This window comes from Miniopterus natalensis, chromosome 5 (genome assembly GCF_054644295.1).
Source record: "Miniopterus natalensis isolate mMinNat1 chromosome 5, mMinNat1.hap1, whole genome shotgun sequence".
NCBI lineage: Eukaryota > Metazoa > Chordata > Mammalia > Chiroptera > Miniopteridae > Miniopterus > Miniopterus natalensis.
Genome location: NC_142085.1, coordinates 4,675,571 through 4,696,597, shown reverse-complemented (window position 1 = coordinate 4,696,597; position 21,027 = coordinate 4,675,571). Strand labels below are relative to the sequence as shown.

General features: G+C 47.5%; 2 protein-coding genes across 8 annotated transcripts; both read right to left on the bottom strand.

Moving 5' to 3' along the window:
- Positions 1-319: 319 nt before the first annotated feature.
- ATAT1 (alpha tubulin acetyltransferase 1) lies at positions 320-13,964 on the bottom strand. Of its 7 annotated transcripts, none has more exons than XM_016214786.2 (13): positions 13,841-13,962; positions 13,338-13,398; positions 13,155-13,246; positions 12,973-13,033; positions 12,737-12,850; positions 12,446-12,547; positions 5,964-6,009; positions 5,778-5,846; positions 4,149-4,220; positions 3,738-3,981; positions 1,142-1,221; positions 1,005-1,047; positions 325-642 (listed from the first exon to the last, which is right to left on the bottom strand). In XM_016214786.2, exons 1-13 carry the CDS (start codon positions 13,945-13,947, stop codon positions 468-470), a joined length of 1,266 nt encoding a protein of 421 aa, XP_016070272.1. In that variant the 5' UTR covers positions 13,948-13,962; the 3' UTR covers positions 325-467. The 7 variants fall into 7 exon arrangements, with proteins under 7 accessions (XP_016070275.1, XP_016070276.1, XP_016070273.1 ...); XM_087817259.1 differs by lacking the exon at positions 13,841-13,962 and adding an exon at positions 13,555-13,768; XM_016214789.2 differs by lacking the exon at positions 12,446-12,547 and having other exon boundaries at positions 320-642; positions 13,841-13,964.
- Positions 13,965-14,407: 443 nt separating this feature from the next.
- On the bottom strand, positions 14,408-20,443 carry MRPS18B (mitochondrial ribosomal protein S18B). Its single transcript, XM_016214817.2, has 7 exons — positions 20,355-20,443; positions 18,592-18,700; positions 18,403-18,500; positions 18,207-18,275; positions 16,860-16,926; positions 15,545-15,604; positions 14,408-14,966 (listed from the first exon to the last, which is right to left on the bottom strand). Exons 1-7 carry the CDS (start codon positions 20,430-20,432, stop codon positions 14,674-14,676), a joined length of 774 nt encoding a protein of 257 aa, XP_016070303.2. The 5' UTR covers positions 20,433-20,443; the 3' UTR covers positions 14,408-14,673.
- Between the last annotated feature and the right edge of the window lie 584 nt (positions 20,444-21,027).

The window sequence follows — 21,027 nt, the reverse complement described above, 5'->3', positions numbered from 1 at the left end:
CCCCAGAGCCGGCTTCTTGAAGGGGAAAGGAGGGGGGGTCAGGGGCTGAGGGGAGGGAAACGGAGACGATGCGCGCTTGCGCACTGCCGGGGTCCCAGGGAGGCGGCGAGGCATGGCCTGCTGTAAGTGCGCCTGCGCTAGCGGATTGGCTGCTGCCTTAGAGCGCTTGCGCAGTAAATTAGCGGCCGCGAGCTCCGCTCCCACACATGGGCGCTTGCGCAAAAAGCTGGGGAGGGGTGGGGCTGAACTGGGTGCAGTGAGTGGGGTGAGATTGAAATAACGACAGTCAAGTTTCTCAGTAGCTCTCATGATAAAAATACTTTATTAAAATAAGATACAAATGATTTGGCACTGCTAAGCAAGCCCGTTGAATGAACGAACGAATGAATGCATATACTGAGGGTGGGCTTTGGCTGCCTCCTGTAGTGAGAGGTAATACTGACTTTGAAGGTGTAACGGGGCTGCAGTCACCAAGGCCTGGTGCTGCGACGTTCCTGCAAGTTTCGAATGAACCTGGCGTTGAACATGTCCCCAGCCATTGTCCAGTACTGGGCTGGTGGGGCCTGTGCCTGTGGAGGAACTGTGTGCATGGGTTCCTCCCCATACCCATCCTGTGACAAGATCTGCTCCTCACTGGCAGACCTGGTAGGTAGGAGGGAGATGGAGAGTGGGTTATGGGGGTACTGACGTGGAATTAAGATCAGACTCTCAGGGTCTGTCTGGCTCTTATGTATGAGGATGAAACCATTGGTGCTGTGTCCAAACTTGAAACCCCTCAGGGAAGTACGAGTGTTGAATTTACAGGGAAACTGGCTAAAGGGAAGAACCAGAGTTGAACTTAGGGGAAACTGGCTTGTAGGATGTTAGTAGGTAGGAGGATTTTTTTTGGGCGGGAGCTAGTGTCCAGTTGGGAGGATAAGGTTTCAGAGGAAGGAGCTGAGAGTGATGTTAGGAAAGGAGACAGAGGTACTGGGAGGCTGGGAGGGGAGGGGATCAGGCCTCACCTATCCTCTGTTTCCTGTTCCCCCTGCTTCCATTCTTGGTTGCCTGCGGAAATACCAGGCATGTGTGCATGGCAAGGCTGGAGCAAGCAGTGAACATGGCCTACTTGATTTGAGGGTAAGGAGGGATGAATACTTACCTATGTTGGGAGATGAGGAATTCAGCCCCCCATGACGGCTGTAGCAGCAGCTCTGGGCTACCAGCCCTGGGGGAGTCCCCCTGTAGAAGAAATGGGAGATGATGGGGAAGAGGGTACAGGATGGAAGATGAGTGGGTATGGAGGAATCAGAGGAGAGGAGCAGAGAGGGGTAGGTATACTTCCTGGGGCTTTTAATCTAAGCTGGGCCCCAGAAAAGGGAGCGCATTTTATACCACAAAGATTTTCTGGAGCAATCCAGATTTGTTGCTTTACTCTTTCTAGTTGGAGTAATGTGTTAATAAATGTAGTGCAAATCATCTCACAAAAACAGACTTACATGTAGACAAAACCAATCTGTGGGACCAGGTGCCCTGTTGTTTGGTTTGGAAAACATGGTTACCTTAATTGTAGGGAGTGGAAAAGTTGATTTAGGAGGAAAAGGGAGGGAGCCTATGAAGACAGGTGACAGACTGTGTTGGGAACTCAACGGAGGTAAGGCACTGTCTTGAGAGAGGTCCAAGGGTTTGGTGGGAGAGAAGGAGTGGAAAGAGGAATCCAGGGAACAATTAGGGGATTGTTACAGGGATGCAATTAGTGGATTCCAGGGATGTTGGTAAATCTTGACATCTCAGCAAGGGCTGGCCTGGGGTGAAGGGTAGAAGTCACAGGGGAGAGCCTGAGGTCTCCGGAGGGAATGAGGAATAGACATAGAAGCCTACATAGAGGGATCCAGCAACTACAGGAGAGGAGACAGAATCCACAAAGATCTAGCAGTGAAGAGGGGGAAGGGTGGACACCAGGTCCTGCAAGGGAGCTCTGAGACTCCTTGCTAGAAGATCTTCAGATCTCAGCAATGAGGACGAGAGGGACAGAGGTCTCTAAATACCAGGAAAAGAAGATGTGACACACAAACGAGGCTGAGACCTTAAGTTGTTTTTTTGGTGTGTTTTTTTTTCTCATTGAAAATGTCCATTTAAAAAACACAAAGAAATTCACACTTTATTCAGACAACACTGAGAGGGAGAAGAAAAAGGAGGAATGAATGGGGAGAAAGGGAGATCCTGCTCCCAAGGATTTGGGGGAACACAGTGGGGGTACCTGATTACCACACATTCAGAGGGAAGAGAGGGGGGAGGATGTCTTATATCCTGGGTATGGGGCAGGGAAAAAGGTTCTTGCTATGGAGGAAAGAAGACAGGAAGGCCAGAGAGGGGTTCGCCCATCATCTCAAGACAGGAATATATCACCATCTAACTACTGGGGAGGGAGGGATCCAGGAGCTAACAGGTCCTTGAGACTCAGGCTTATCTTCTGAAATATGGCAAAGAGTTATCCCAGGGTGCTTGCTGGGATCTACTGCCAAGAATCAAAGTGCCTCACAGAATCTGGGTCTGGAGGAAGTAATGGTGTCTTTAGAAGTGTGGTGAGTCTCTGGAGCCCCATGCAGTCATCAGCTCAGGGGTTCCCTGACACATAAAACGTATTGGAGTTTAGCAATGTTGAGAGGATCCCTTTAAGGAGCTGTAAGTCCCTCTCCTACCTAACTGGACTGCTCTGAAACAGCTCTCATTGGCTGGCACGAGCAGTCTGAAAGGTAAGAGTAGTAGGTAGCACAAAGCAGTATCAGGGCCACCAGTAGACACTGTAGAGTGAAATGTGGGATTTATTCCATGGACAAGATTCCTGAAAAGGTTTCCCTGGCAGTGCAGGCCTTTGGGCCTTCCATGGTGTCCTAGAGTCTGACAGCAAGCCAGAGTGTGCTGCTCTGGATAGTTAGTATGAGCTGCACAACCAGAGTCTGGCAGCAATTCAGGCTGTCTGTGGGAGAGTTTCAGAGACCAAGTTAGGAGAGAAGGGGTGCTTTCTATGACAAGAATAGCTACAAACTATCAGGCCATCTGGGACCTTGACAATCCAGTTGTCCAAGAAAGGGGAAGAGGGAATCCTATGGGCTCTGTCAGGTTCCACTGGATCCTGGAGGAGACCTTCTAGGGAAGGTCTGGGGTTCTTGGGGAGAGGGGTCTGCCCACCCATGGTCTCCTAGGGAGGGGAAGGGGTTAGCTGTCTGTCAGTATCGACTCTCATCAGAGCGGGGAAGGGAGCTGTGGAAGGATGTTATGGACAGGAGGTAGGGAGAGGGAAAAAGGGGGGAAGAGAAAAACAAGTCAGAAGTGAAGAGAAAGCTGGGAGAGAAACACAGGAGATACTTATTCTGTCTGCTTGATGGCCTCCTGCCACATAAGGCACTGACATCGAGTCAGTGGCCCCCAACTGTATCAAGAGACACTACACTGCTCCTTCCTAGCAAGTATCACACCCACATTTCCCCCAACTTAGAGGCTCAGTTCCCCTACCTACAGATATGGATTCTTCCTACCCTTCCTCCCAACTCTCACTGTAAAATTGGGGTCCCTAGACTCCATATAAAGTCCTATTCTCCTTCACTGCCATTTATTTCCAGACCACTCCCACAGATATTTTCCAATATATTCTCCAATCCACCTGTCCTGTTGCTTCATGTCCCTGACAAACTGTCCTTTGCCATTTCTGACACTCTGACAGTCTTGAGGCTCCCTAACCCTCCAACTCCTATTACCTGGTGCGGCGACGCTGGGCTGGGCTGCCTGCAGGGTCAGTAGCCAGCAGAAGGCGGGCAGTAGGGTGTGGGGGGCAGAGGCGCAGGGAACGCAGCAGCTCCTGCTCTGGCACAAAGGGGCGGAGGGGACCCCGTTCTGGCGAGTTTCCCAGGCTGCTGGAGCGGGGGGGTGGGTGGACTGGAGGTGTAGCTCGGCGAGGGGCCCTGTTTAGGGGCCAGGGAGGCTCCACAGCTACCTTCAGAACTGGGGAGAGGGAGAATAAAGAGCAAGACAGAGAAAGGGAAAAAACAGGGGAGGGAAGACAGTCATGACAGCAGAGATCAGGGGAGAGGAAATCAGAGCCTGTAGAGAGAATGAATTCTTCCTCTGAGCTAGGGCACCCCAATCCAGACACCCTACCCCAGTCTTACATTCTCGGTCACTCGAGGAATATGGCTTAATGTCTCCCTCTGCTCTCTTGGGTGGAAGCTTCCTTGCTGGAGCTGGTGGTGGAGAAGACACAGGCAAGGGAAACATCAGGAGACACACTTTGTACTCCTCCCAGCCACTACTCCCACGACCCCAAACCTCTGCTCCCTGACACCACAGTTCTTCCTGGGGAAGGAGGAGAGTTCAGTCCATCACAGAAGCAGCTCTGTAGGAATACCATCACACCACAGGGGGTTCAGGGTCACTGGAGCACTTCTGAGGAGAGCCAGAAGGAGCAGGCCCAATGCAGTGTGGGGAAGGATCCAGAGGAGACTCTGGGGCCTGGGGGGTGGAGAAGGGCAGCCAGGGGAGGTGAGCTCTTACTGTCAGTGGGCGCTGCCAGGGGCCCTTGGGATTCTGGGGCAGTGGAATGGTCCCAGCCAGGCCAACGAGGACCCCAAGTCCCTCTAGATGAGACGGGCAAAGTCCTTGGTTAATCAGGAATTGCTTTAGAGCGGTCAGGAGAGGTGGGGTGAGCAGAACCTCTCCTTCCAGTGCAAAGATGGGAAAGATCTAAGTTCTATCGGGGAAAGAGGATGACAAGCACACACAGAATCTGGAAAGGAGCCATCAGAGTAGTGGGAGGCTCGGCACGGACCGAGGCGCTGCCTCCTATTCCCTCACTTCTTTCCTTGCTCCCTCCCTTTCCCTCCCAAGAGGTTCTCCATCATGTGTGGCAACAAGAGACTCCTCAGCACATCCACATAAGCTTTGTGCTTGGCCCTGGACTGTGGACCTGAGATCTTCAGGTCCTATTGGCTCTCACCCCCTCACAGCTTGTATGCCAGCAGGAGCTGGGTGGAGCAGCTTTGGAAACCAAAGTGAGGCATGGACATGAATTGCCTCTCAGGGCCTGACACTGGCTGAAGCCGATAACTGGTACCAGACTGTTCGAGTGATGGTTACTCCCTTTCCTGCCATGGAGGAGGTGAGAGCTAGTAGTCACAGCCAGCTTGGGAGAGGGGCCCTTCTATGCAGGGATGCATGGCATGGCCAGCACAGGCTGTGCTTCTCCACCTTGGGGAGGCAATGAGGAAGGAGTGGGGCTCAGATTGGCAGGGAGCATGTGGATGGAATGGGGAACCCGGGCAGCATTTCAGCACCTCAGCACCTAGGTCTAGTTTCTCCAGATCAATTTCATTATTTGGTTGGAAATGTTATAAATTCTGAGCATTGTCTTCTAAAACTAATATTTAAACTTCAGGCCATTCATGTCATTTTCTATGACTGGAAATGGAAGGGCTGACTGCACTTGTCTGTCCCTCATTGACTGATGGAAACGTGAGGGGTTTACAAAGGAATGTGACTCTGGCCTACTTTTATGGAACTGAAGCAACAAAAGGTTCCATGAGCATTAGTCAAACAGGCTCCCAATAATTTGCTTAGTTAAAAGTCTTGACAAGTTCAAATGCACTGAGCTCCCATGATGGTAAAGGTAAATGGGTAATGACTGCTGGAGACTTGGGTTGCTCTAGAATTTGTCCACATTGCCCACAGATCACATTGTGCTCTGTGGCCAGAGAAACTAGCCATCATAGCACTACTGTTGCACCTATTCAGTGCAGCATTACCAGCGGGCGTAGGATCGACCACAGCAGCGCGAGAGTGTCGAGTTGCCCTCAGAGAGGGAGCAGAGGGCCCTGTGAGGAAGGAAGCGGTGGTGCCCCAGTGAGGGGACCAGTTGGACCAAAAGCCCACCTCTTTCTGTTCCCTCACCCCAACTACTTGACCAACAAACACAAGGTGAGGACACTTACGATGCTGATGGGCAAAGAAGCCTTCAAAGATCACAAAGTTGTTCACCTATAGGACAAAACAAGCAAAATATGGTTGTCCATTCAGCCACTCAGAACATACTTGGGTACAGAACCCTGTGCTAAAAAAGCCACAGTGGGAGGAACAAATGCTAGCCTTCCTGACAGTCTCAGTCAAACACTCAGACCCTGACAAGCTGAACCTAACGTTGATATGGAGTGGCAAAGGACCTCAAACACACAAAATGATCTTGAAAAAGAAGAACGAAGTGGGAGGATTCACACTTTCTAATTTCAATACTACAAAGCCACAGTAATCAAAACAGTGTGGTAGAGGCCTAGGATAGACACAGAGACCAATGGAATGAACAGAGTCCAGAGATATACCCGTGTGTCTATGGCCAGTTGATTCTTAACAAGGGTGCCAAGACCATTCAATGGGGAAAGAACAGTCTCTTCAACAAATGGTGCTGGGACAACTGAAAATCCATACGCAAGATAATGAATTTGGATCTCGATTTCATACCACAGACAAAAACAAAAACAAAAAAACAACTAAAAATAGATCTAAGAGCTAAAACTATGAAAACCTTAGAAGGAAACATTGAGGAAAATTATGACTTTAGATTAGACAAAATTTCTTAAATATGACACCAAAAGCACAACCAACAAAAAGAAACAGATTTCGTCAAAATGCACTTCATCAAAAGTAAAGTCTTGTGCTTCAAAAGACACTATCAAGAAAATGAAGAGACAACTCATAAACACAACAGGACAAAATATTTGCAAATATTTTTAAGGTGTTTGTATCTAGAATATATAAAGTACTCTTACAACTCAAGAAAAAAAAGAGCACAATTTAAAAATGGGCATGGGCCTGGCTAGTGTGGCTCAGCGGTCGAGCATTGACCTCTGATCCAGGAGATCATGGTTTGATTCCCGGTCAGGGCACATGCCTGGGGTTGGGAGCTGGATCCCCAGTAGGGGGCGTGCAGGAGGCAGCCGATAAATGACTCTCTCATCATTCTTTTTCTGTCTCTCTCCCTCTCCCTTCCTCTCTCTGAAATCAATAAAAATATATTAAAAAAAAAATTTTTTTTAAAAATGGGCATGGGACTTGAATAAATGTTTCTCCGAAGAAGATACTCACATGGCTAGTAAGCACTTGAAAAGATGCTTATCATCACTGGTCACTAGGGAGATGCAAATCAAACCCACAAAGAGATACTACATTCCTACTAGGATGATGATGATTTTTTATTTTATTTTTATTTTATTTATTTATTTTAAATATATCTTTTATTGATTTCAGAGAGAGGAAAGGAGAGGGAGAGAGATAGAAACATCAATGATGAGAGAGTCATTGATGGAGCCCACAACCCGGTCGCCTGGATCCTAGGTCGGCACTCAACCGCTGAGCCACACCCAGCTGGGCTGATGATGATTTTTTAAAAAGAGGAAAACAACATGTTGGTGAGGATGTTGAGAAACCGAAACACTCATCCACTGCTGGTGAAGATGTAAAATGTTGTAGTCAATGGAAAAAGTTTGTCGTTTCTTCAGAAAGTTAAAGAATTACCGTATGACCAGCAATTCCATTCTTAGGTATATACATACCCAAGAGAACTGAAAATATAAGTGTGAATAAAATCTTATACACAATATTCATAATGGACAAAAACTGGAAACAACCATATATCAATCAGCTGATAAATGGATAAACAAAATGTAGTAGAGCCACATAATGGAATATTTTTCAGCCATAAAAAGGAATGAAGTATTAAAAAAAAAAAAAAAGGAATGAAGTATTGATACAGGCTACAACATGGATGAACCCCAGTAAAACATTATGCTAAGTGAAAGCCAAACACAAAAGCTACATATTGTAATTCCATTTACATAAAATGTCCAGAATAAGAAATTCCATAGAGAGTAGGTTAGTGGTTAAGAGGGGCTGGGGACAGGGAGTGGGGAGTGCTTAATGACTACCAGGTTTCTTTTTGGGAAATGGAAATGTTCTGGAATTAGACAGTGGTAGTAACTGTAACAACTGTGAATATACTCAAAACCATTGAGTTGTTTATTTTAAAAAGTTAAAATAGTGAATTTTATCTCAAAAACAAAAAGCCAGACCCTTTTAGGTTCTCCCAGGACCCAGCCTTATGAAGTGCACAAAATGTCAAGGCAGGCATCCAGAACTATCTAAACAAAACCCACTGACAAGGCCACAGGGGTTAAGGATACAAACACTGAGAAAACGAGGATTTAAGGGCTCAAATGGGTGACGCTGTCTAGGGAAGACAAGCTGGAGGACAGGGTACCACTCTGATATCTAACAATTGATCATTTTAGAGTGATTATCACATTCAATTTGGACTTCACAATAATCCTATTTTAAAGAACAGTAAAAAAGGACTGGAGACAGGGGAAAAATTTAAAAAAAAAAAAAAAAAGGACTGGAACCCTGGCCAATGTGGTTGAATGGTCAGAGCATTGGCCAGCACACCGAAGGGTCTCGGGTTCGATTTCCAGTCAAGGGCACATACCTGGGTTGCAGGTTTGATCCCTGGCCTCAGTAGGGGTACGTGCAGGGGGCAACCTATTGATGTCTCTCTCTCACATAGATGTTTCTCTCTCTGTCCTCCTTTCACTCTCTAAAAGTCAATGGAAAAATATCATCAGGTGAGAATGAACAAAACAACACTTGGAGACATGGCTTGCCCAAAGCCAAGTAGCTACAAGTGGCAGAGCTGGGCCTCAAGCGCCACTCTTCTAGCTGTACCATTTCAGTCAGGAATACAGTGTGGTTGTGAGGAGTGAGCTATGGGTTCACATTTGAGCTTTACCACTCAGTTGTGTGAACTTGGTCAAGTCACTCATCTGTAGAAACCTAGAACGGAGTCAACAGTAGCATCTACCTCAAAGAGATGTACAAGGGTCAGCTGAGATGGTGCATGTAGATACCAGGCAGAGCTCAGCACACATTAGCCGGTATTAGTTATACGCTATCCTGCTCTGGTGTTACATCACCTGTGTAATGTGTCATGCTAAATACTGTGTCCTTCCACTGCTCTCTACGGCCTCTTAATGGAAAAATATATGTGGAAGGACACTCTAAGTCAAGGGTGGGCAACCTTTTTTCTGCCAAGGGTCATTTGGATATTTAAAACAACATTCTCAGGCCATATAAAATTACCAACTTAAAAATTAGCCTGCTATATTTGGGCAAACATTTAATTAACTCACCCCTAATATGATGGCTGAACAGCTTCTCTTTGGTAAGGCCTTGGCAGAGCCAGACCAAATGATTTTGCTGGACGTTCCCTACCCCTACTCTCAGTAGGCCCGTCCATCTACCTTAATCACGCTGTAATGTCAACCAACCCACTCTCATCCTCCCAAGCACATGCCCACACTCCAGCCACACCAAACTGCTTACAGTGCCCAGGCAGCTTGTTTAATACCTCTCCGCCTTAGTTCTTGCTGGATATTCCACATGAGAAGTCTTAACCCACCCACTTCTGTCCTCCAACACTCACCTTTCAAGGTTAAACATATATCAAACCTTTCTTTACCCAACTTTAACCCCAAGGTAGCACTCACCATGGTGTCCTTATGCCTCCTCAGAAAGCATATCAATCAAATCTTGTTACAGTTCCTGCTCCTGTCCAAGGAGCCCAATCCTAGCCCCACCCACCCACTCAACACACTGCTTCAGCAGTTCTTCCCACCTGCTTACATCAGATTTTCTCTGTATGGGATTATTCTTATGCTATTAGTTCTTACAACGGAAAAGAATCAACAAGCTCTTGATCCAAGTCCCTCTCCAGCTCTTGCTCTATTTCTCTGTTACCCTTAAAGCAGCATTTAAAAAAGTGGCCTAGCCCAGCCGGTGTGGCTCAGTGGTTGAGTGTCGACCTATGGGGATGTCACAGTTGGATTCCCAGTCAGGGCACATGCCTGGTTTCAGGCTTGATCCCCAGTAGGGGACATGTAAGAGGATGTTTCTATTTCTCCCTCTCCCTTCTTCTCTGTGAAATCAATAAAAACATATTAAAAAACAAAAATAAGAGTGGGCTAGGCCCTGGCTGGGTACCTCAGTTGCTTAGAGTATTGTCCTAATATGCCAAGGTTGCAGGTTCGATCCCCCATCAGGGCATATACAATAATCAACCAATGAATGCATAAATAAGTAGAACAACAAATCCATGTTTCTCTTTTTCTCTAAAATCAATAAAAACAAATAAATAAATAAAAGTGTGGCCTATTATTGCTGTCTCCAGTTCCTAGCTTCTCAGTCTCCTAAACCCACTCCACATCCAGACTTCCACCTACCACTGCACTGTAGCTCGTCAGGATCACCAGCAGCCTCAGGAAGCTAAATCCAAGTCACTGCCCAGATCTCTTCTTACCTCACTGGTCAGCACCATTTGAATCAGTAAGCCATTCCTTCTTCCTGGAAGCACTTTCCTTACTGGCCTCCAGGTCAATTTACTCGTAAGTTTTCATCTACTTCAGTAGTTACTCCTTGGTCACACTTGCTGGTTCTTCCTCTCCTCTCTGACTTCTTTTCTTTTTAAGAATAGTTTATTGATTTGTAGGGAGTGGAGGAGACAAACATTGATGTGAGAGCAAAACATCGATCAGATGCCTCCTGCATGCCCCCTACCGGGGATCGAGCCTGATACCTGGTCATGTGCCCTTGACCTGGAATGGAACCAGCAACCTCTTGGTGCGTGGGATGACAAGCCACAAGGGACAGGCCAAGGCCTCCCCAACTTCTTAAAAGAATGCCCAACGGCTCAAATCTTTGGACAACTTCTCTACCACTCCCTGGTGATGTCATCCTGTCTCACTGCTTTCAATACCCTATGTATGCTGAAGACTCTGCATCCCAAACCTCTTCTCTGAACTCCAGGGAAATACCCAACTGTGTATTCAGCCTGGACTTATTATGGACATCTCCAATGAACATATTCAAAACGGAGTCCTACTATTTCCCCCAAACTGCTCCACCTACCATCTCAGTTTATGTAACTCCATCCTTCCAATTTCTCAGGCCAACAACTTGGGAATCATCCTTAACTCCCCCCCTCTCTCCCCACCGAGAATCTATCAGGAAATTTTCCTTGCTTTAACTTAACAATATTTAAAATTTGACCACTCCTTAGTAACTGTATTGCTACCATCTTGGTCCGGGCTACCACCAGTTTTCATTGGGATTATTCCTTCCTAACTGGTCTGCTTGCTTCTGCCTTTGCTCCCCCTCTGCTTATTTTTATTTTACTTTTTCTTTTAATTATTCTTTTTTAAATCCTCACCTGAGGATATTTTTTCCATTGCTTTTCAGAGAGAGTGGAAGGGAGGGAGGGAGAGAAAGTGAGAGAGAGAGACACATCGACTGGTTGCCTCCCACACGCACCCTGACCAGGTATCAAACCCGCAACCAAGGCATGTGCCATGACTGGGAATTGAACCCGCAACCTTTTGGTGTATGGGATGGTGCTCCAACCAACCAAGCCACAGTAGCCAGGGCCTTGCTGCTTATTTTTAACAGTCAAAGTGATCTAATTAAAAGTCAGGTTATATCATCCCTCTGCTCAAACCCCTAGGATGGCTCCCTTTTTTCACACAGAGTAAAAGCCAAAGACTTTGAAATAGCTTTAAGGCCTAAAATGTTCTTCCTGCCATTACAGATCTGATCTCATCAATCCCTCCCCAGCCCCCCCCCATCATTCACAGTGCTCTAGTCATACCAGCCAGGTCACTCTTTCAGGCACACTCCTACCTCGGGGCCTTTGCACTAGCCGTTCCCTTGGCCTGGGATCCCTCCCTCCAGATATTGGCTCTTATTCTCACCTCCTTTAACTTATTGTTCAAATGACACTTCCTCAGTGAGGCCTTCCCTGCCTATGCCGCTGAAACTTGCAATCCCACACTCTCCCATCCCCACCATGGCACTCCCAAGCCCGCTCACTGGCTCTCATTTTTCCAGAGCAATTAGAATCAACCACAGGATATACTTGTTTATTATGATTGTCTGCCTCCTCAACTAAAATATAAGCTCCACAAGCGCAGAAACTTTTATCTGTTTTGTTGAATAAAGTATTTTCCTAGTGCCAGGTGCTCAGTAAATATTTGTTGAGTGAATGGCTAGCATTAGTAATATTATATTGCATTTACTTATAAACAAACCACCTTCCCCACTTTAGACCAAAGTTCCCTGAGGACAGGGAATGTATATTATTCTGGGCCCTTAATAAACGTTGATTGCATAAGTAATAGCCTGTGTAAAAATAAGGAGGTGAAAATGAGCTGGCTATGTCTGGGCACAAACATGTTAGGTATACAAAACAGCCATGATGAATCAAAATAGAGAGCGTATAATGGGGACTGTGCTTGCAAGGTGCCAATTCCTTGCCCCCAAATAATAAATGAATCCAATGTGAATTTTCAGTGGGAATCTACCCTCTGAAACCTCTAACCTGTGGGACTGTGGTCTCCAGGTTGTAGTGTTTATTTAGGAACTTCAGCAGCTTCTGTGAGGGCCGGTCAATGGCTAGTTGGTGTGGTTCAACTCGCTCCTTCTGCAGGGAACAGGAGACTTAGGGTAGGAGAAGATGTGGGGAGAACATGCCAACAGAACTCTGGAGCCTGGGAAGGGACTAGGAGGACGTGCGGATCTTGGGGAGGGGGAGGTAGAGGCTCTGGTAGAGCTCACAGCAAAGGGGCCTTTAATCTCCCTTTGGACAGACTGGTGAAGAGAGAAGTGGTACCTGCAACATATACTGGAAGAGTTCTTGCCCATGGCCATGGCGTTGAAGTGACTCATGGATGTAAAAGTCCAGGATGCAAAGTGGTTCCACCTCATTGTGAGCCTCACGATCATCCTAAGGAGTAAAGAACAACAAATATATTTTAGGACCAAGACAGTGTGGCCACCTCCCAAACTTCAGCACTTTTGTTTTCAGAAATCATGGCATATGAACTCTCAGCTTCCAATAGCACTCACCAGTACAAAGAGTTTCTTGTATCCAACTTTAAGGAAACCAATAATAGCTCCTCTTCCAGCCCTATAGGATGGGGAAAATAATGAACAGGTTAGTAGCAGTTAGTACCCGAGAGAGGTAGAGTCAAAAAGGGAAAGGGGTTGGAGAGGAAAGGATACAGGATGGAAAAGCATTTGGCACTCACGGTCGAGCGGAGGTGTCCTTCAGCACATACATAACATGACGGTTACTCTGCATCCTCGATGCACTGGTAATGGGTGCAGGAAGATGCTGGGCCTGCCAGGGAGACAAAGACAGAGTTTCTGCAAGTCCCTTCCAAAGGATCTAAGCCTTCCTTATCTACTGCCCCGAAAGGTGTCCCCAATACCTTGGCAGAAGCCTTGCCCAGTTCATCTACAATGGTCATAATTTGCTGCTGCACATCAATACTATAGAAAGAGAGGAGATAAAGTCAGATAATCACTGAATAAGGGTTCTGAGCAGTTACTCCCAGGAACCTGGACCACAACTGCAACCCAGGTTCAGCACTTAAGACTGACTTTATCTTGTCTTCCCATCTGATTTTCTAACCCACCCTCTGGTACGTAAACTTTTGCCACACTCCCTCTTCCCTTGAGGTTATTGTGGGGAAGCAGGAAACGCGGGTCAACCACATCCTTTGGCTTGGACCACGTATTTGGCCGAGGGGTAGAATGTCCTAGACCCACGAGCACATCAATCCTACTAAGTGTAGGATGAAAAGTCACCAACAGCTTGTGCCAGGACACCAAGAAGGAGGGTCACTCGTCAGTGAGAAGGGGGCGTGGCGCCTCGGCCAGGTTTCTAGGGGAACCCAGAGAGAAAGGCCTCGGGGCGGGTTTGAGATGTCACCGGGCTGGCGTTGTGGTTCCGGGTCGGCGGGCCGGGGGCCGCAGGTGCTGGTCCAGCACGGTGATCCGCTCCGGGAGCAGCGCGTCCACATCAAACGGGAACTCCATGGCCCATTGTGCGTGGCCGACCCCGCCCGCGCTACGTAATTTCCGTCCAGCCACCGAAGCCCCGCCCCTTGAAGTCTCGTGCCCTTTCACAGCTGGGCGGGGCCCAGCACACAGCCCGCCCCTCACCGCTCGGGCTGTGACCGTGCTGTTCCCACCAGACCTGCGGTCCCTTAGCAACGCCACTCCACTCCACTCCCCCCCACCCCGCCCCCGGCAGTGGGCGCCTAGCAATGCATTTTCCTTAGGCCTGGTGTCTTCTCCAAGCCGTTAGTTCTAGCCATCAGCTGAGAGGTGTGGGCCTTGGAACATCGCCCCAGGCACAGGGGGCCCACAAGTGATCAATGCAGAACCGCACAACCGCCCGTTCCAGGTGGCTTCTGGTCCCAACAGTCACTGGTTGGGGTGGCTCCAGCCTGACCACTCCTCTCCCCACAGCAGCACCCATTTCCCCGAGACTCACTCCAGAGGACAGGAGACACAGCTTTATTGTGGAAGAGCCGAGCAGGCAGGGGTCTGAAACAGCAAGAGAAGGTTGAGCCCATCTAGTTACACTGCGTGGGGATTAGGGTTTTTCACATCTGTACTGCCCTCTCTCAGCCTCACATGTATTTATCCCCTCCAACAACAATTATTTCCTTTTACTGACGCTGGACCTGCCATTGGCCCAGCAAGTAATTCCTAGGCATTATCTCCCAATCCCTCCACGTCCTTCCCAGTCTATAGCTCCTAGAGAGGCCTCTGGGAGCCTGCATGTTCAGTGGAGGCTTCCGCTGGCTTTGTGAGTGGCACCTCTGGCATTGACTCAGGTGGGGGGCCACTCTCTCCTCGGAGATGGCCTTGATACAGCCGACGAAGGCGGGACAGCTCTCTCTCTGGTGGCTGTTTCCAGCTGTACCATGGATACCAGGGGTCTCCTGAAACCAGGGTGGGAGCTGGTGGAGTAGCACTCACAGCTCCATGAGAGTTACTGAAGTCAAGGTCCCGAGGTTCAACCTGGGGAATGTGATAACTAAGGAGACCTAGGGGATTTAAAAAAAAAAAGAGAAAGTGAGGGAAGGGAGCAAGGTGGGTAGTTCAGATTAAGAGAGACAGGAAGGAAAATAACCCATAAAGGGAGGAAGGAAACAGTCACAGCTACTGACTGGGTACATTCACGCATGTGGTACACTGCACAAAGGCCAAGTGGCCAAGGGGGAAGTGTGGGCTGACATACTGCCTGGGCTCTTGCCCACCAAGCTGTGCAGCCCTGCACCAGGGCTATGAAGCTGCATCTGCCCTAATGGAGGGGCACTTTTTTCTAACTTGTAGAAAGGTATTAAGAAGCGCCAGCCAGAAATTTATACCAAACTCCTCCTATGATCTAGCTATGGCGTTGGGAATAACAGTTATAAAGAGGGAAGAAAAAGAGGAGGAACAAGAGGACAATGACAAGAGAGTCAAGAGAGGGAATAAGGGACAGTGGAGTAACGAGATTCTTGGAAGAACATGATGGGTACTAACTTCTCAGGTAGGTGGGAGCATTTATATCTATCCTTTAGCCCTAAGTCACCTTCTTGATGTCTACTAACAAAACTTCTCTGGGCCCGTTCTCACTCACCATGATCCCTGGCTTTCTGGATGGCCTGGGTCAACTTCTTGTGCTGCTTCATACAGACTCCTGTGGGAACCAAAACGGTAACTCTACTCATTCTATCAGGCACAGTAGGTAAAGAATACACACCACTTCAACACGGTGAGAGAGGGCGGATTTGGAAGATCTGGCTCCCCATTCTCCTGACTCCTCCATGGGCCTGTTTCCCCATCTGCCCAATAGGAAGAAGTCCTCTCTCTCTGAGAGCTGGGATAAAAACTTTGGAGGGTCCAGCCACTACAGAGAAGCCATTTAATGGTAAAGGCTCCAAAACAGGGAACAGAACACAATTCAAAAGGCAAATGTGCTTAAATTGGGCAGAGAAAAAAAATCAATGAAGGAAGAAAGTATTTCAGGTCTGGGGAAGGCAATCTGAGAGAGTAGCAAAACAGTCTCTTCAGTTTTTACAGCTTGACAGGAGTTTAAAAGTACTTTTGAAAACTCCCTGACAAACCGAATTCCACCAATCATGCTGCCATCCCCAAAATGGTAACTTCTGATTCTTTGCAAATTTAACTTGTGTTAGCAGGCACTGACAAAACATTTCTGTATATATTTTAGGCGTTTCGGGTCCTAGAATCTTTGTCTCAGCTACTCAACTTTGCCATTGTAGCCTGGAAGCAGTGGCAGACACGGAAAACAAATACACTGCAGTAACCCAGCTTTAGCCTGTGGCTGTAGTTAGGGAATAGTTGTAATCTTCAATTGTTAAGCTTACAATTCCAAATTTGGGAAATCTAACTGAATTGTCAGCAGTATAAAAGAACTTATGGGGCGATCAATTTATGAGAAAACCTTTTGTAAAAGTGAAAAGCCCTCCCTGGCCTGTGTGGCTCAGAGTTGGGTGTCATCTCGTGCACCAAAAAGTTGCTGGTTCGCTTTCCCATCAGGGCACATGCCAAGGTTTCGGGCTCAATTGCCGGTAGGGGCCAAGCAAGAGGAAGCCGATCAATGTTTCACTCTCATGTGAATGTTTCTTTCTCTCTCTCCCCCTTCCCCTCTCTCTAAAATCAATTAAACACACATACAAAGCAAAGAGCCCTAAAGAAAGGAAAAAATCATACCACTTATCTTTCAGAAGCTATATTTAGGTTGCAGTGACACCTGCCTGTGTCTTTGGTCCACATGTAACTGTTTTGGCATGTAACTATCTCCATTACGCCAAAATTTCCAAAGGGTTCAATTGCACTTTTTATGCCATGGTAGGAGCCACCAAACAAATACTTGTCATCTGAATAAACAAGAAGTGCTATTCTGGTGGGGACAGGGATGATAGGCTAACCTGTGTATGGCGCATGGAAGATGATACCCGTGTGAGCACAGACAAACTGTTCCAAGAGCTTCACATTCTGTGGGGAAAGTGGTAGAGGAAGGAGTGGGGGGAGAGCAGGAAGACCATCAGAGACTGAAATGAAAGTGCACAATCCCTACACATCCACACAGATGACCTTAACCTCTCTGTCTCTCCAGGTGCTGCCCTCCATGTCCCAGTTTTAGCTCTATCACTTTACTGAATATATTTGTGAAAACCCCAGCAAACATTTCCCCGTTCTTGTTCTTTCACCGATTTTACACGCACGGCCTACACTGTGTCACTAAGACTCATACAGAATTCTCCTCTCCAGGGGTCAGGTTGAAAAATCAGCCCTTATGCAAAAAATTTGGGAGTCAGTTGACAATCATTGAAACCACCCAGAAAATACAGTATATGTTGTATTGTGCATAGATGGATAATTAAGGCCTATAGTAGCATGCTGTATGTAGTGTATATTTACTCAGATCAATTTTAAAGTTAATTACATAGAATGACTCTCAGCTAGCAAGTTAATCACAGGAAGTGAGACCCAAGGAAGAAGCAGGTACACTTGTGGAAGCAGAATCATCCACACTATTAAATCTGTAATCTTTCTCTCTCCCTTGTTATGTGATTATAAACTGTATAAAATTGGTTACAATACCTTTTTGTTAACTGATCGTACACAGTTGAAATTGACAAGTTACCCACTGGACTCCTCTACAATTTGTGTGAGAAGGGGCCTGAGAACAGTCACACACCTTCATCTGCTGACTGATACACCAATGCCCTCCAACTTCCCTAATAACCAGCCATTCAGCTTCTGATCTTCTACTTCACTGCAAGCTCAGAACACTTTCCCATTATCAGCTTTATAAGGTTTTTTAATTCTGTAAGAAGCAAGTCCTGTCCTCACAATAAAGGCTTTTCAAAAAAGTGCTTTATGTATCTTCCCTCCAGCTGCAAGTCTCAGCATGCCACCAAATGTCAATGTGACAAGGAAATAAAACCTCAGAAAAAAACTAGCCCAATCTACTTGCTAATAATTGTGATGGATATAAATGAACTTTTGGGCATTGCTCTCCCATTAGAAATGGGCATTTTTCTTGCCTGCCAATTTAGATTGTCAATTTCATAGGTAAGGAATGACTCTTTTTACTATAATCCATAGTAGAGGGCAAAAAACTACACAGGAGATGTTCTTATAGTGCCAGGAAGTGAGTGCAAAATGGAGTGTAGGGGCGCTGGGATCTGAAGAGTGGGGCACCTACTGCTATCTCTTCAGCATTGCATAAAGGCTCCAGAGCCTCATCCTGGAGAAAAGATTTTCCTTACCCTAAAGTCAACGTGCAACTTGTGATCCCGGCAGATAGGGCACGGATTCCCAGCAACTTTATTTTTACGCTGTAGAGAGAAGAAATTGGGAAGTGACGATGTTCCAAGCCCTATCAGAAGAAATGCTGCTGCCACTGTCACTGTGGTCTCCGCCCACACTTCATATCCCATCCATGTGCCACTGTCAGAAACTCACAATACACATCTTTCGAGTCCGCTGCGGGGGTACTCCACCTTTGTGGTTGCGACGGTAGTCAGCCCAGACTGGGCGAGAACCATAGCGGGTCTGGTATTCTGAATTGAAAGACCACAAAAGTTAGGGTGGAGGAAGTGTCTCTGTCCATTTATTTCAAACCACACATGACCCTCCCCCAGTTAGAAGTACCTTCTGAGTCCAGGTATTTCCAGGGTTCATTCTTATAAGGGGAAATGGGCACCGGGGGCAAAGAATCTTTCTCAAGGGGGGCTTTGGTGCAGAGAGTTTGGAGGGGAACCTATAAAAGAAGGGTGAAAATAAAAAAATGAATTCAAAGAAGGAACCCGATTGTTTTGCTGCCTAAACTCGGAGATGAGGAATCTACTGTTAATGGAATACAGCAGGAATATATATGGATGGTAACACATTTGTTGGGGTTAAAGTGACATCAACAATCACTTTATCTCCAGCTAGGTCCTGAAAGAAGCTAATGTTAGAGGATAACTAGTACAGGTGACTGAGAGGCAATCTTATTTGGGAGGACAACTTAAAAACCTGGCACATAGAAGGTATTCCTGCTTTTGGGGATGAATGGAGTCTAGTAGAGGGGAAAAGGGTGAAGAAAATAAAAGGGACATAAGATGTGTGGCAGGGGCCCTAGCTGGTTTGGCTCAGTGGTTAGAGCATTGGCCCTTGGACTGAAGGGTTTGTGGTTTGATTCTGGCCAAGGGCATGTACCTTGGTTGCAGACTCGATCGCCCTCCCAGGTCTGGGGCCCCTGAGGGAGGCAACCAATCAATGTGTCTCTTTCACATCAATGTTTCTCTCTCTCTCTCTCTCTCCCCTCCCCCCTTCCACTCTCTCTGAAAAGCAATGGGAAAAATACTCTTGGGTGAAGATTAAAAAAATAAAATTAAATTAAAAATTAAAAAAAGATGTATGGCAGGGAAGGGATGTGTAGGTCAGATGAGTCTCCAACTTGATCCAATCCGGAATCGTTGTGCTCCCCAGCTTTATAAAAGTTGAAGGTCAACATTCCACAGCGAAGAACAAACGAGTCCTAACGCTAGCTTTAAAGCTACCAGGCCTGTCATTAACTCCATAGTGACCCGTCACCACTCTTCAGTCCCACTTTAGGGAGTGGCAGCTGGGCAAGCAGTCCTATCCCACCCAACCCCACCAAAAACGGGCCCTGCCATACCAAGAACCTTCAGGATGGTAAGTACATGAGGCTGGAGGGAAATCTCAATCCAAAGGACTGAACGAGTTAAACTTTCACGTATGCTCTGATAATAAACGGACTAAGTGAGATGGAGGGCTGGGAAACCAGTCACCAGGTCGAGATAATGTGTGCCGGCTTTACTGGGAGACAGCAGGGTCGGTAGAATTTAGTGCCCCTGAAGCCAAGGGCCCTCCAGGGCATCACAGATTTAGACACCATTCGCATCGTTGAGTTGGTTGTGCATGACAGGGTTGGGAGGGGGCACTCATCTAGTTATTTAGCACAGACGACAGCTTCGGAGGAGAATGAAATACAACCCTGGCTCTTTGCTCTCGGCTGGGGATTAAAAAATCGCGGAGCCCTGGCCCGGTGGCTCAGTTGGTTGGAGCGTCCTCCACACAACAAAAGGTTGCGGATTCGATTCCGGTCAGGGCACATAAGCAGGTTGCGGGTTCGATCGTTGGTAGGGGAGCCTAGGACAGGCAACCGATTAGTGTTTCTCTCTCTAGAAAGCCAATAAACATATCCTCGGGTGAGGATTTTAGAAAAGTGCACGGAGCTTTAAGGAGGGTAAGTGGAAGAAGAAGAGCGGTGGGAGCAAAGTGTTGCCTAGACAGAGGAGGCATAAGCGCTAAGGGAAAGTCCACTTCCCGGTTCCCAGAGGTGGAGCAACGACCTAGAGAAGGCATAACTAAGTAGCGGCTGTACAAAATGTGCTCCAAGGAGTTACCTGAACTCCGTAGGCACCCCTGAAGGACGAAAGACTAGGAAGGCACCTCAGCAGCTTATTCGACACGGAGGCCGCCATCTTGACGTACGCGCAAACCCGGAATGGCCGGGAAGGCGACTGCGCATGCTCCGGGAAACTGACTAGGGCAGGGCCAAGGACCAGCCTGCAGCGCGGCCGGCAGCCACGCACTTGCGTCAGGACGGAAGCGAGAAAGGGGCGGGCAAGGTAGAGAAGCTAAATTCAACTGCGTCACAGTGGAATTTGGCCTCAAAATTGAGTTTTTTATGAACCAGTCACTATGATTCTTAGATCTGATACTTAGAGTTTGCCTTTTAAACAATTTTGAAGGCAATTTAGACCGAGATTCCCTCAGTACGCATGCGCCAGCCCAGTTCCGCCAACCCAGGGTGAGAAATGTTTTCGAGGGCGGAAGTGGCGAGGGCAAAGGAAAGGGAGGTGCTAGGCTCTCCGGCCACGCGCACGCGCCTCCCGCCCCCTTAGGCAGGAGGTGGAAAAACGTGCGGAGAGTGACGGGGAGGGGGGAGTGGGCTGAGCGAAGGTGAAGGAAGGGTAGCCAATCAGTTAGCGAGTTGTGTTTCGGGTTAGCCAATGAATTTACGCCTCGCGCACAATGTCTCGCGACAAGGGAGGCGCGCTAGCAGGTTTGGGCGCG